The 13483-nt window shown below is 35.2% G+C and overlaps 2 protein-coding genes across 3 annotated transcripts; both read right to left on the bottom strand.

The window, feature by feature from the left end:
• Nucleotides 1-23: 23 nt before the first annotated feature.
• LOC115705889 (probable F-box protein At3g61730) lies at nucleotides 24-3679 on the bottom strand. Of its 2 annotated transcripts, none has more exons than XM_030633344.2 (8): nucleotides 3393-3679; nucleotides 2385-2584; nucleotides 2243-2287; nucleotides 1732-1899; nucleotides 1566-1613; nucleotides 1111-1281; nucleotides 633-740; nucleotides 24-422 (listed from the first exon to the last, which is right to left on the bottom strand). In XM_030633344.2, exons 1-8 carry the CDS (start codon nucleotides 3575-3577, stop codon nucleotides 340-342), a joined length of 1008 nt encoding a protein of 335 aa, XP_030489204.2. In that variant the 5' UTR covers nucleotides 3578-3679; the 3' UTR covers nucleotides 24-339. The 2 variants fall into 2 exon arrangements, with proteins under 2 accessions (XP_030489204.2, XP_030489205.2); XM_030633345.2 differs by having other exon boundaries at nucleotides 1732-1896.
• An 860-nt stretch (nucleotides 3680-4539) lies between these two features.
• LOC115705888 (histone-lysine N-methyltransferase ATX3) lies at nucleotides 4540-12186 on the bottom strand. The gene is made up of 23 exons (XM_030633343.2): nucleotides 10700-12186; nucleotides 10570-10625; nucleotides 10296-10494; nucleotides 9332-9454; nucleotides 9174-9242; nucleotides 9003-9071; nucleotides 8816-8907; nucleotides 8581-8673; nucleotides 8295-8430; nucleotides 8138-8210; nucleotides 7886-7985; nucleotides 7646-7770; nucleotides 7252-7397; nucleotides 6928-7032; nucleotides 6667-6731; nucleotides 6331-6544; nucleotides 6102-6188; nucleotides 5881-5934; nucleotides 5711-5800; nucleotides 5453-5539; nucleotides 5235-5309; nucleotides 4997-5097; nucleotides 4540-4887 (listed from the first exon to the last, which is right to left on the bottom strand). The coding sequence occupies exons 1-23, from the start codon at nucleotides 11558-11560 to the stop codon at nucleotides 4797-4799; spliced, it is 3111 nt and encodes a 1036-aa protein (XP_030489203.2). The 5' UTR covers nucleotides 11561-12186; the 3' UTR covers nucleotides 4540-4796.
• Between the last annotated feature and the right edge of the window lie 1297 nt (nucleotides 12187-13483).

The following is a 13483-nucleotide window of genomic DNA, read 5'->3' as shown; positions in this document are numbered from 1 at the left end:
CGAGAATATCTCAACTCAGTATGTTTTTTAGATCTGAATATCCGTACATTTACTTACACTTTGCTATAATATTCTTTTAGGTACAAATTTGGTTATGTAAATACATCAAAGAATGATATGTCACGTTCATACAACAAGAACAGGACAAAGATAATAACCAAACCAAACTCACTAGTGTCTCTAGAGACTCTATTCTGTAATCTAAATTTGATTGAATGGTGCACGAAAGCGAAACTATTTTTTTTCGTGGTGTGTGTATCTCTATATCAGATAGCCGATTTTCCCCTTTTGTTTTTATTCTTCCTTTATTTTCTGTTTCCAGAACAAAACTTGGAAAAATCACAGGAGCTGTTGGGAGATTCTAATTGAAACAACTTCGCCATCAGGTCCAGCTCTCATGGCGTGGTACTTGACATGAATTCCTGACATTAAGAAGAAGCAAATGTAAAACAAAGTGAAAAGAGAAAGAGTTAACATAAATGGAACTCAGGTCTCTAATAATCACCTAAAAGGCTGAAACAAATCTTAAATGAAGTTTAGTGAAGAAGCCCGGTTTGGCGGTAGTCCAAAGGCTAAACTTCTATAGCTTAAACACGTAAAGGATATTAAAAGCACGAGAAGTAATAATACACCTTCATTTTTTTGTAAATTGGTGTTGACAGCAACAGCATGGAGAGTAATCACAGCTCTGGGTTGCCAGTCCATTGGTTTACCGACCCATGATTTGAGATTAAACACCGCTGCCATTTTATTTGGAAATAAGACCAAATAATTTGTTAAGCTTCAAAGAAGGAAATAACTGACAAGGAAACAAAGCAATAGGGTCTTTCCTTATCAAATTTTATTTTATTTTGATCAAAACTAACATCACAGTCTTAGTCTCTTAGACCTCTTCATTGACCACATTCAGAAAATACGTTTTCAAGAAAACATTAAGCATTTTTTATTTGAAGCTCTATCTTTTTCATGCATTAATGCTACAAAGGTAATTCTCTCCTCTACTAGACATTGTCCATCAGGTATACGAATTCTGAATGAGTATGACAGCAACCCAATAGTAAAATGTCCATATTAAAGAAATTGGTTAGCGCAGAGACCGTCAAATCTTACCAGATGTTGAACAGTCTCGGAGGTGCTCAACATCAAAAATTGCCCCCGAAGCTCCATCTGCATGCATTTGGTTATCATGAGATCCTACCAGTTCGTATTTCCAGCTCCCATTGCGGTATTCCTTGTTCAAAAATAGCTCTATGTGCCTTGCATCTAAAGTCTGCATTGTTCCTGCAAAAATAAGCAAAATATCCTAGACAGTTACGGTTTGAGGAGAAGGAAAACTAAGCAAGTCAAGAGGACAAGTCCTTTGTACTACCACCCAACCATATTCTGTAGCTCAGGAGTAGGACTTGTTTATGTCCTATAAGGCAATTTCTAACTGAATTCACAATGTAATTAATTCTATTCTATGACCATTTGCATAAATTGCTAATGTCATCTCCCAAATTGATTGACTCACACAAATTTAATGGGTCTTTTCATTTATGTTTTATAGTAAAAAAAATCCTTACCATCGCATGTATTGAGGTCACAGACTGGGCATCGAACAAGCTGAAGATCTGTAAAAATCAGCCCAATATCAACAAACCAGATTAAAATAAAATTCAATCAATCAAGACAGCCAGCAAATTTTGAAAATTCACATAACAAGGGGATTGTTAAGCGAGTTAATGCTACCTGCTATCCATATTCCCTTCTTAACATTGTTTATAACACAACAGCCTGTGGACTGCAAAAAATTATGTGCCTCATCTTCGTCGGGGATTCTAGCTGGAAATTGGAGTCTTTCTGTCAGAAATGCTGCAGAAGAGTCCATTGAAAAAGCACCAATTCGCATCCAGTCTACTTTTTCCCATCAAATTCAAAGTGCAGATAGGAAAATATTAGTTGCCAATACAGTATAAGTACATATTTCTCCAGAAAATACCCAATAAGAAAGTAGATATTCAACAGCATTGGTTTAGCATTTATTATGTTCATACAGTTCTGTTTGAGTTGGTGTTAGTTGTACATTTTCAAAACAAGCTATATGACTTACCAGTGAAAGTTAATTTTGGTGAGGCTACTTCGCAAATTCTCATTTTGATTAGAGTACGTAACGTGTGTTATAAAGTATAATAAATCAAACAATTACAGTATGGTGGCGAAATTGGTCAAAGGATACAGAAGAAACTAAAATTGCACCAACCAATATGTTTCTCCTGCTGATGGAAATTGTAAGAATGACTCCCATCTGCAAGATCATTCGTCGATAAGGATCCATTAGACGACGACAATTACACATTAAAAGTCAGTTTACAGGCAATCATATTCCATACTCTGGTCCATACCAAAAGCTGCAGCATAGAGGTCGATCCATTTGAAGGACACGTGGCATGGAGTAGAAACCTGAAGATCACGCATGCAAACATACTTCCATATACAATCTTCCATCAGTGTACGATTGAACCACCGACTAGTGACTGCAAGCATCACCAGTGACCTCCCGTCAAGAAACTTCGCGACCTCTGTCCACAGGTCCTTTTCAAACCTATTCACGCAATAGAACAGGAGAAAAAAAACTTCATATTATTATAAAATTACAGAAACACAAATCTACTGTTTTCTTTTTCCCTCAAAGCTTATCCAAATAGTCACTCTGCTTAGTTACAATGATGCTTGAGCGCAAAAGTTAAACAGAGTATTTCTCACGTTTTTGCAAGTGCGAACGAGATTAATAAACTGCTAAATCTTTCTAAAAGGAAAAATTAACAAATTAAGATCGTTCGATCTTCATTTCTCTAAACCTTCTGATATAAATAAAACAAGATTCTAATCGGATGAAATTAAGTTCACACTAAGCTAGTCAAATTGTGCACAGGAATTTTTATGACGCTTAAACACGTAGATGAAATGCATCCAAGGATAAGAAGTTCAAGACGATCTATGCTCACAGATTTTGATCGATGTCTGATGATACAGCTATAATCGAATCGTCAAACTCGTTTGCACGAACAGTTTCTAAACAAAGAGATTGTATAATTTAGATCCATACGTTATGTATAATTTCTTTAGGTTGTTACTAAATTAGTCACGAATTCTCACTCAAAGCAATTCGAATTTTCACGCAACATCCTATCTAGCTCAAATCCGCAAATGTAATCGTAATAGATCTACAGAATTTAAACGGAGAACTTCTTTCGTCATGTAGCAAAACACATAGACGCACAAGCGATTTAAGTTTCATTTAATATCGGCCACAGAACAGAACGCCTGAATATGAGTTTCGGATGTAATTAATGGAGAAATTGAATCAAACTCGAATTCAAAGAAACAGAGAGAAGGAATAAGAAAACAACCAGGAGAAGTTGGAATGTGCGTTGAGGAAAGTAGAGGAGGAAGGAGAGCTACAGGAACAGATGGTCTTGGCTCTTCGCATTGGTCTACGCATTTTCGGAGGCTCAGTATTGAGACTTCTCTTTCTCCGAGCGAAGTTGTCTTCTTGCTCTGTAGCTTTAGTTTCGCTTCTCGAACGCCTTCCCATGGTGGTTGCTTCTGCGTGTTCTCAAAGCTCTCAAGACTCTAGCTACTTATATATAATGCGCGCCAACTCTTTCCTTTTGAAAAACTACAAAATTTAAAAAATATTAAAATAATAATAGTCGAAGGATTAATTAGCACTTAGATCAAATTGATAATTACTGAAATTACAACACGTTAAACATGTACACCAATTATGTTATAAAATAAAAAAGTATATATTTATTGAATTTATCACATATTATATATAAAATATTTCTTTTAGCTAGATAAACTCATTTTGAAAACGAAAAGTTATTATGTCTTAAAAAATGGATCAGTAGTAAAATGACTAACTGACTAAGTTCAATATTTCAACACAGTTTTTATAAAAAAGAAAATTAATTTCATTGATTTTTCTTTAAAATACATCAAACACTTACAGTAAAAAAAAATAAATAAATAAACATTAGGTGATTCAATTAAATATAGGATATATGCTATCAACTTTCTTCATTGTTGTAGAAAAATTATTTAAGTTTCTTTCTTCATTGTTCTCAATTTTTTGGATTCATTCATATTTCAAATGAATAAGAAAAAAAATGATAATGGAAAATAAAAACTGATGGTATATTTTAGTAGAGAAACTATTGAAAATGATCTATTTTATTTTTAGATTTAAAGATTTAAATATATTTTTAAGGGATTTTTTAAAACTATATTCCTATATAGGAAATAATTATACCTAGACATTTCCATCCCATGTTAAGTAAAATATCTACTGTTAAGGCAATAATTCACCTTCACTTATGAGTGAAGATATACTTGAGAATTGAGTATATGACCAGTTTTTAGTCTCACTCTTAAAATCCTCTCTTCACCTTACTTTCACATTCTTTTTTTATTCTCAGTTTCCTTAATATAATCCAATATGTGTTTACAACTTCTTGTTATAAATAAAGTAAAACATAAAATAACAACGAGGAATTATAATAACTAACGGAACAGCCAAACAGCTCGTGAATTTACATTAATTTTATTTGGAGTTGTTACAATTGAATGGGGCTGATAAGAAATTAAATATGAATAAAAAAAATTACAAGTTGACTCGTTAAACAAAACAAAAAACAAACAAAAAAAAAAAGGCTAGAAGAAGGTAAATTCCTGCCTCCTAATTAGATATGGGTCAGAGCTTTGTGCGTATGGACAAAAATGAGAGTATGTGATGTGGTATTAGAGTGGAACTAATTCATGTACTTTCTACAGTTCTCAGCTTTACATAAACAGGGGACTTTGAGCTCATCGTGCTCATCTGGATCAAACAAGTAATCATACCTGTTCATGAAAATAAATAAATAAGTCAATTTCTCCAATAATCCCACATGAAATTAACATAAACAACGAAATAATAAGAGTAAACCATAGAGAAAAATAGAATGAGTACGTTAATTCTTTGCCAGCTGAAACATTATTCTTGGCAATGAGCACAATCCTGCTCTCCCCATTACCCACACTCATGATCCTCGCATAGCAGTTGGGCATGCACTGCAGTAATAGGTGCCATGGATTCAAGAAGAAAATGAACAAGATATGAAAACCCGTTACAACAAAATGAGTTATTCTGGCTTAAAAAAGATCAAGAAAACGAGAATAATCTTTTGGTGCATAGAATAAAAACTTACGGAATGGTTTATTAATCGTGCTATGTTCCCTTTCTCTGTAGCATCAATTACTACTTCTTCACTGATCTTGAAGAGCTGCAGAGGAAGGAAATATATATAATATGAACTAAGGTTGAAATTTGGGTATAATGAAAAGATTAGAAACTCTGATCAGCTGGTAAAGATTAAATAGCACAAAGTATGTGGAAACGAAACACCAAGATACATATTTGACTCACATAGCAGTCTTTGCCTTGTGCCCGGTACTGTGCTTCTCTTAGATCAGCAACACAAGACCTCACCTGCTCTCCACGATATTCAACAACCTAGAGCAAGAAAAAGAAATCACAAGGAATTACTTTACACAAGTCAAGGTAAGCCTGTGCAAATCAACCATAGTAAAAAGTATAACACATGATCTATTAGATAAGAAGAGAGAATCAACTTCAAATATACAAAAACTACACAATGTACTGATTAGCTATAGTAAAGTATACCATTTCTCCTTCTTGAATATTCCGACGAGCAAATAGGCCCCATCCATGTATATGAGATTTGCCAAAGCAAATTCGATGGTTCTCAGTTCTCTGAATGCACAAGATATAAAAGTTAACAAAATCAAAGGGGAAGAAAATGTTAACCAGCAGTGAAGCACAGTGAAGCTTGCCTGTAAATGGTGAAGGCGATCCTTGAAAGAAGTGAATATAGGATCCTCTAATTCCTGATGGAAGGGAAACAGTTATGCATAGCAAATTATCAACATACCAATAAGCTACCTCTTTAAGAAACACAAAAAAGCATAAGGCTTCACCTCACTGTAGCAAAAATTTGAAGTACTCATTCAAGACAATAAACTCAATTGATATTTAATAAGAATAAGAATATTACTCTGTTTATGTTCATGCTATTTACAGCTTCTATAGAATGATGTGTTGGCCCCATTGGCCGGTGGAATATTGGCTGCTGTTGAAAAGTCTGGCAAAGAATCATAAAAATTACTTTTTAAAAAAAACAATAACAAACTTTGGAGCAAACAAAAAGGGAGTGGAAAAGAGTAGAAGTCAATATTTACACATGTTGAGCTTTTTCTTACTCAAAAAGGCTCATTTATAGTTACCTTATGGCTTTTTCTTATATAAATACGGCATCTAGCAGCAGAGTCTGGTTCCACCTCATTTGTCTCTAAATTTGGTGATTCTTGAAGCTCTATTCTCGTTGCTGACACCAGCCTTGAACCCCTGAAGCACCCCTTCTGGTTCTCAAGGAAGCTTCTCGCAGCAAAAGTTCCTGCAGGACTACGAATAACTACAACAGCATTTGGATTTGGGGTTCTGCACCAAAACCAAAAACCTTGAATCAACCAAGATGTACCATGAAATATAGTAATGAGATCTTGTTCCTCTGCTAGGTAGGACCAAAAGCACCAAGCAGTTGATGAGGGAAGAGTTCTAACCTGTGCTCTGCACAGTATATTGACTTTCTCGTAATTTGCTCCCCATTCCTCTCAAAGCAATCCAACTGAAAGTTCAATATAGAATGTTACTTTATGTCTCTATCACTTAAGCTTGCAAACATGACTAAAAATATGCACAGATGAATCTACATATTTAAAACATGGTTGTAGGAGTCTATTTCTTCACTCAAAATATGGAAATGTGAAACAAAGGTTCAAACTAAGATTCATTCACAAGTAAAGCAACCAGGCTAAACTTACTTCCATGCTGTAGCCTGCTCTTGATGCACACATAGCGTGGAAATGTGTAGAACATTTGCAACACTGCGTACAGGAACCGTGACTTTGCTTACAAATTACACATGTCTGGATTCCACCCAAAAACAAGATAAGAGGAAAACACAATTACAAACAAGTTAGCTTGCAACTCAAAGAAAAAATATTAGGAAACAGGAAAATTACTATTACACAATAGAATTTTCTTGACAGTTGGAATGTAAAGTAAGCAAACTACAGACTATACTAAAGACTGGCACTCTCATAGCAGCTGAAGTAAAGTACCAAAAGATGGCAACATAGCTGTACCTTCAAAAATGAAGTAGCTGGAATTCTAAGGATACCAATAGCAGGTTCCATCTTCTCATGGTTCAAGAAAGCAACTTCAGGCCGAAACCAAGCACATGTAACATGGGTCCACAGTGCCTCAACATCAGTAGGCTTCAAAGCACCCCCTAAAGAAAAACTTATAATATCATTAAATCTCCCATTGCATTACAGCTTTAAAATACATGCACATTCAGATCTCAGAAGTGAACATGAAATGAGCAATGTCCAAGAGAATAAAAGGACATGAAGCATGAATTATTAAACATAGCAAACAGTATCAACTTCACAAACGAATAGTTAGCAGCAACATAGTGCAAGGGTAGAACTTCAGCACGGAGCAGCTAACGATCATCTAAGAAGTCAGGTTATATACCTTTGACAGGACAAAGGCAACATTCTCTTTTGACATCAGGTGTTTCACATGCTCTACAAACCCATGAAGTAAAGTCCTGGACATGTTTTGCACCATAGCATTCTTGGTGGACAGCCATTTGACACCTGCATAGAGCACATCAGAAATGAGATCAATCCAATGTGTCCTGAGAAAGATAATAGATTGACGACCTAAAATCTGAAAAAATTTGGCATCCAAATCAGTTAATAAAAGAAGCACCTGTTACAGATAATGATTTTATTGTAGTCCCAGTCTTCAACCCATCTACAGATAGCACATCTTTCCGTCGTCCATTTTGCAATAACTGGCTCGTATGTTTCTATTGCAATGAAGATGCAAACAATATCAGGCTCCTTAAAAGACCTCGGTGAAAAGAATTCACGTACAAAAAAATACTATATAAATAAATAAATAAAAAGAAAGACAGAAAGGCCCCTTGACACGAAGTAAATATGACATAATTATAATTACCTTGCAGAAAAGTGAGTAATTGATGCTTGTCTAATTTAAGGGGATCAACACCGTGTGTACTGTACTCTGTTATCTGAAACACGAAGCCCCAATATTAATAAGTGCTGAATTATGCAATATCAGAATACAAGAAACAAATATCAAGGCAGGTACACACCCATTTTTCCAGTGGCAGCATTGTGCTCTTCACTTTCACGCTATACTTCCACTTTTTAGCTCTACATCCTGTATGTTTTTCCCATTCACTTAGAGTCTGCTTCTTCGACCCACATGAACCACACTTGCACATTACCCTAGAACCCAAAATAAACATCAGAGCTCACATTCCCCATTCAAAGTAGCACAATTTATTTTATTTTTTTGAAAAGTAACAGGGAAGGGCGTGGAAAGAGTTAAACAAATGCATGACCGCTAAAATTATCTTAACACAAGTCCAAACTTACAAATGAAATTCTGGAATGTACATTCCTTCCATTCCATTACACACCACAAGTATCTTCTCAGGTGTCACTGTCTGTTTGTTGTCTTTCACAGAACTGTTTTAAGAAGAGTAAAAGAAAGTTACCACGTCATTATGTTTTAAACTTCCTGAAGACATCAAAAGTGACAGTACGCAAAAAGAAAAACGGCAATTTTCTCCAAATCAAATTGATAAACACCACCGATAATTTAACATACTTCACTTGGGGCTGACATCTTTCTACATCTGTTAATTCACAATTGGATCTTCCTTTGCATTCAGGGCAATAATAATCACTATGCTCCAGGTCCTGAAGCAGGAAAGACAAAGTGATGCTCCAAATATCGCAAACTTAAATAAAATTGATCTATGAGAAAAACACACTTGCTATAATAGTCAGCATACCTTAAGAAGTTTGCCAGAAATCTTGTCGCACTCAGCATGCACCCAAACGTTACACCCATCACAGCATACCTAATACATAAAGAAAGGACAACCAATCACCCAAAAGCATTTTCAAATAGTTAACAATGAATATCCAGATGAAGGAAAAATCAGATTATAATGTTGACTCACCCAGTTCCCTCCATCTGAATGGTGCCATATTTTCTTGCATATGCCACAGTATTGCTTTGACTTCTTTAACTATAAATATACAGATATGAGATGCTGAGTCTAGTGCTATTGTTGACTAAAATAACAATCAAACAAACAAAACTGAAAAGTGGTTAGACCTTAGCACAATGTTTACACAAGAATTGGGTTTTCCAACTAGCACCCTTCTTGTTCTTCATTGCTTTGCAGATTAGACTTAGTCCACACCCATCACAAGGTCTAGCATCTTTATGATACGCTTCCTACACAATAAACTGATTGAATGAACACCAATGACAGATAAAAACATTCCATGTTGACAGTTTTAAGTGAAACATAAGTTTGCATAAAAAACTAAATGAAATAAAATAATTTGAAAGTAAGAGGATGGATGACTACACAGTAAAGAATAAACAGAAGAAAGAATGGCTTTTTAGAAAGAGAACAAATTTCTGGGTTCACATTGTATCTGGTTTTTTTTTTTTTTGACAAGTGACATTTTTTTAAGCTCTTTTTAAATTATTCTAACATTAAAAAGTTATATAAGAAGTCTTTAAAAGTCTTTTTGGTAGAGGCTAAAAAAATTTCGATAAACTATTTTCTAGATCAGAATAATTTTTATACTTCTTAATTATTCATAAAATATATTTTTTCAATTAATATCCAAACACTAATAAATTTTTATTAAAAAATAATTATTTACATAATAATTCTACAAAAAGGAAAAATAAACTATAATTTTTTAGTTATCTAATGCTACTAGCTATAAGCAAAAAAAAGGCTTCCTTTAGAGTCGAGTTATTAATTTAGAAATTTCTCTGTTTTCAAAAATATAATAATAAGTATCGTGTGATCGGCCAGGAATATATAATTAACATTTTTTTTGCAAGAACATATTTACAGTTTTACACGAACAAAATTATTTTTTCCTTTCAAGGTTTATATGACCGACTTCAAGGGCGACCTCAAATTAGAGATTATATCGAAAGCAAAAAAAAACATGAAGTAACATTCATTTTTCTAGTGGGGTAGACAACTGAGAGTTACACGTAGGCATTCGCAAAAGAAAGGATCTTTAGATGAAAAGTTTCATAGGACTCTTGCCTGATTCTGTGAATAATTTTCAACATTCTGATTCGAAGTAGTAGCTCCTTGGATTTCATAAGGATATCCTTCTGAACAAGTTATTTTGTCAGAACCATAGGGTGTGTTTTGAAAGCCACTTTCCGCTAATAATGCCTCCTCGATAGCCATCTGAAACTCACTTGGCTTGCTCTTATACAACTGGGTCTGACTCCGAAATCTGGACAAAACAAAATTTATCAATAAACATTTTTAACTACAAACAGTTAAAGTGTCACAAGTCAAGAGTTAGCACCTGTCCATAAATTCACTAAATGGGAAAATCATCCCTTGTTTGACCCATCCATAATCCTGCCCACCAACATTGGATTAGAATCTAGAATAAACATTTATGGGTCACATGAGACAGAGAAAGAGGCATTTACCCTTTGCTTTCCGTTCTTAGAAAACCCATAAAACATAACGCACATAGCATTAGGAACGCAGCACCTAAGAACGGCTTCGGGAGCTTGTATTAGGGGATCGATCACCACGGCTGGCCATGCTGGGTAACTCCTACCACACTTGGCCCAAACTATATCACCCAAAGCAAAATCCTCTGGCCTGTACACATCTTTCCTCCTTCCAATGGATGCTTTTGTTAGCCTCTCAACACCTGAATAGCCAAAACTAGAAGCATATTCTTCAGCCTCAATCGACGGGAAATTTTTCGCATCGATTTGCATGCCAATATATTTGGCATAATTAAAATTGCCAAATTCTATAGCAGCTACTTCGCCATCTTCTTTCTTCACAGCACGTTTCGGCTTCGAATTTTTGTACCTGTTATTTTCGTTCTTGGGCTTTCTTAAAAATCTCATCCCATCAAGTTTCTCTTTGTATTTATCTACAGCAGCTTCAGCATTATCATCTTCGTCAAAGCCAGTATCAATTTCATCGAATTTGGGCTTGCTCTTCCAGATATTCAGGACCGAATTATTAAACCTCGAAGAAAGCATCCGAATACGACCTCGCGAAGACCTGCTGAACTCATTGGGATTGGGATTCAGCGATCGGACACTCTTCAAATTCGACTCAACATCGCCACCCCAATACGGTTCGTCGTTGAACAAAGAACCTGAACCACTACTGAAATCCTCAACGTCACCATTGCATAACGAATGATACACATTAGTCCGCCGCTTCTTCGCGCTACCCGAATTCGCAAAATCTTCACTGTCAGGCTCTTCGAGCTTGCACCGCTTAAGATTAGGCATCTCCACTTTCAAAGTTCGTTTGATAATCATCTTCGAAACATTCAACTCAAACAAATCCACCTTCTAACCCCGAAACCAAACCCTAATTCGACTACAATTCAAAGTAAATAGAAAACACACCCAACAATCCGAACTCTGTACGCTCCGTACATTCGAAACACAAATTTAGGACACATAAAATAAAAGTGTTCTCTAACGTACCAAAACGATTAAAAATTTCCGATACAAAACCCTAAGTTATAATGCGAAAACCTACCCCAATCAATGAAACAGAGAGAAGCCAATAAGAATCATTAAACGTCTCTACCAATTTCTCTTCCGCCAAAAGCAAACCAGACGAAACATAAAATCAAGAAAAATAAATAAATTCAGATCTCAAAACCGGAAAGGTTAACAGATTCAAGCTTAATCTTCTTGGGAAAAATCAATAGGAAAACTTAGCCAGGAAAGTTAATCGAATTCTTGGCGAAGAGAAAACCCGAGAGAGAGCTGTGTGTCCTCCTCACACACAGGGGGGTCCGTTTCAGTTTCGCTCGATACACAAAACGATTAGTTTATTATATATGCACTTATATTTATATTAATAATTAAAATATAAATAAAGAAAAAAGATTAATTCAATTTAAAATATTTATTTGGCGTGTGCAAGGTAGGGGCGTGGTTTTGGAATATTTATCCCAAATAAAATGGAGGGAGTTATTGTTTAGGGCGCGCGCGAAACCAAAATTCATGAGGAGAGGAGAGGACTTTATCTTAACGGGCTACTACTGATTTGATTTGGTACTCCTCTACACTAGAGACCCACTTGTCCACCTGGATCACTTTTCTCTCCTCTCTCCTCTCCTCTACCCAATACAATCAAATTCAAAAAAATATTCTACATAAATTTTTAAGCGAAACTTACAAAAATATTAGAATGAGATATTGGTGCCTAAATTAACTTTAAATTTTTTAACGCTTAACTATAAAAATTGATTTTTTGGAGGCGAAACTATTTAAACTCCTATTCTATTTTGCTCTGTACCTCTCCGTCCAAAAATCAGTTAAGTGTCTTGGTGGACTGTTCACGTGTACACACTTGTACACATGGCAAATCTTTAGTGGTCCACGTAATGTTAATTTAAAAAAATAATTTAAAAATTATAAAAAACTTATTTTCTTTCTTTTTTTTCCTTTCCTCTCTTTTCTTCTTTTTCTTCATCACTAAAAACCCTAGCAAATTGACCCTAATGTCGGCGACCACCCCCGACCCCCCCCCTTTCTTTTCTTGTGCAGCGTCGGAGCCACCAACGGACCAAGAGACCACCGGCGACCACCACGAAGAGAGAGAGAGTGAGAGAGAGAGAGAGAAGAGAAAGAGAGTGTTTGGGAAGGAGAAGATCCGGAGAGATAAAGTAGGGTAAATGGCTTCAGCTCTGCCTTCGGCCTGGGTGCTTCGGCTCTGGTAGTGAGATGAGAGAGAGAAAGAGAGGGTCTGCCGGCCTGGGAGGGGTTCAGTAGAAGAAAGACGAAGAAAGAAGAAGAAGAAGAAGAAGAAGAAGAAGAAGAAGTAAAAAAAATATTTTTAATTTTTTTCTGATTTTTTAATTTTTTTAAATATTTACAATTATTTTTTAAAATTAATATTACGTGGACCACTAAAAATTTACCACGTGTACAAGTGTGTACATGTGGACAGTCCATCGTGGCACTTAACTATGATTTTTAGATAGAGGGGTACAAAGCAAAACAATTTGGGAGTTTAGGTAGTTTTGCCTCCAAAAAAATCGATTTTTGTGGTTAAGTGTTAAAATATTTAAAGTTCAGGTAGTTTAGCCGCCAATATCCTTATTAGAATTTCAGTTAACTTTTACAAAAATACTGCCACACAGTTTTTTTTTTTTCTAAAATATTGTGTTTTTATAAAACAGCAATAAAACACAAAAACAAAACAACTAAAAATAACAGTGGAAC

Source organism: Cannabis sativa, chromosome 1, assembly GCF_029168945.1.
Source record: "Cannabis sativa cultivar Pink pepper isolate KNU-18-1 chromosome 1, ASM2916894v1, whole genome shotgun sequence".
In the NCBI taxonomy this organism is placed as follows: Eukaryota; Viridiplantae; Streptophyta; class Magnoliopsida; order Rosales; family Cannabaceae; genus Cannabis; species Cannabis sativa.
Note: the sequence above shows the minus strand (reverse complement) of the source record. Positions and strands in the feature narration are given on the sequence as shown.

Bases quoted from the DNA above. Each gene is read 5' to 3' on its own strand.
- LOC115705888 (XM_030633343.2), bottom strand. From the start codon at position 11,560: ATGATTATCAAACGAACTTTGAAAGTGGAGATGCCTAATCTTAAGCGG. The intron at 7,398-7,645 runs GTATATAACCTG...GTTTTTCTTTAG, and splicing joins TTGCCTTTGTCCTGTCAAAG to GGGGTGCTTTGAAGCCTACT. The intron at 6,545-6,666 runs GTTAGAACTCTT...GTTTTGGTGCAG, and splicing joins ATATACTGTGCAGAGCACAG to AACCCCAAATCCAAATGCTG.
- LOC115705889 (XM_030633344.2), bottom strand. From the start codon at position 3,577: ATGGGAAGGCGTTCGAGAAGCGAAACTAAAGCTACAGAGCAAGAAGAC. The intron at 2,288-2,384 runs GTATGGACCAGA...ATGATCTTGCAG, and splicing joins CCTCTATGCTGCAGCTTTTG to ATGGGAGTCATTCTTACAAT. The intron at 741-1,110 runs GTAAGATTTGAC...ATAAAATGGCAG, and splicing joins CCGAGACTGTTCAACATCTG to CGGTGTTTAATCTCAAATCA.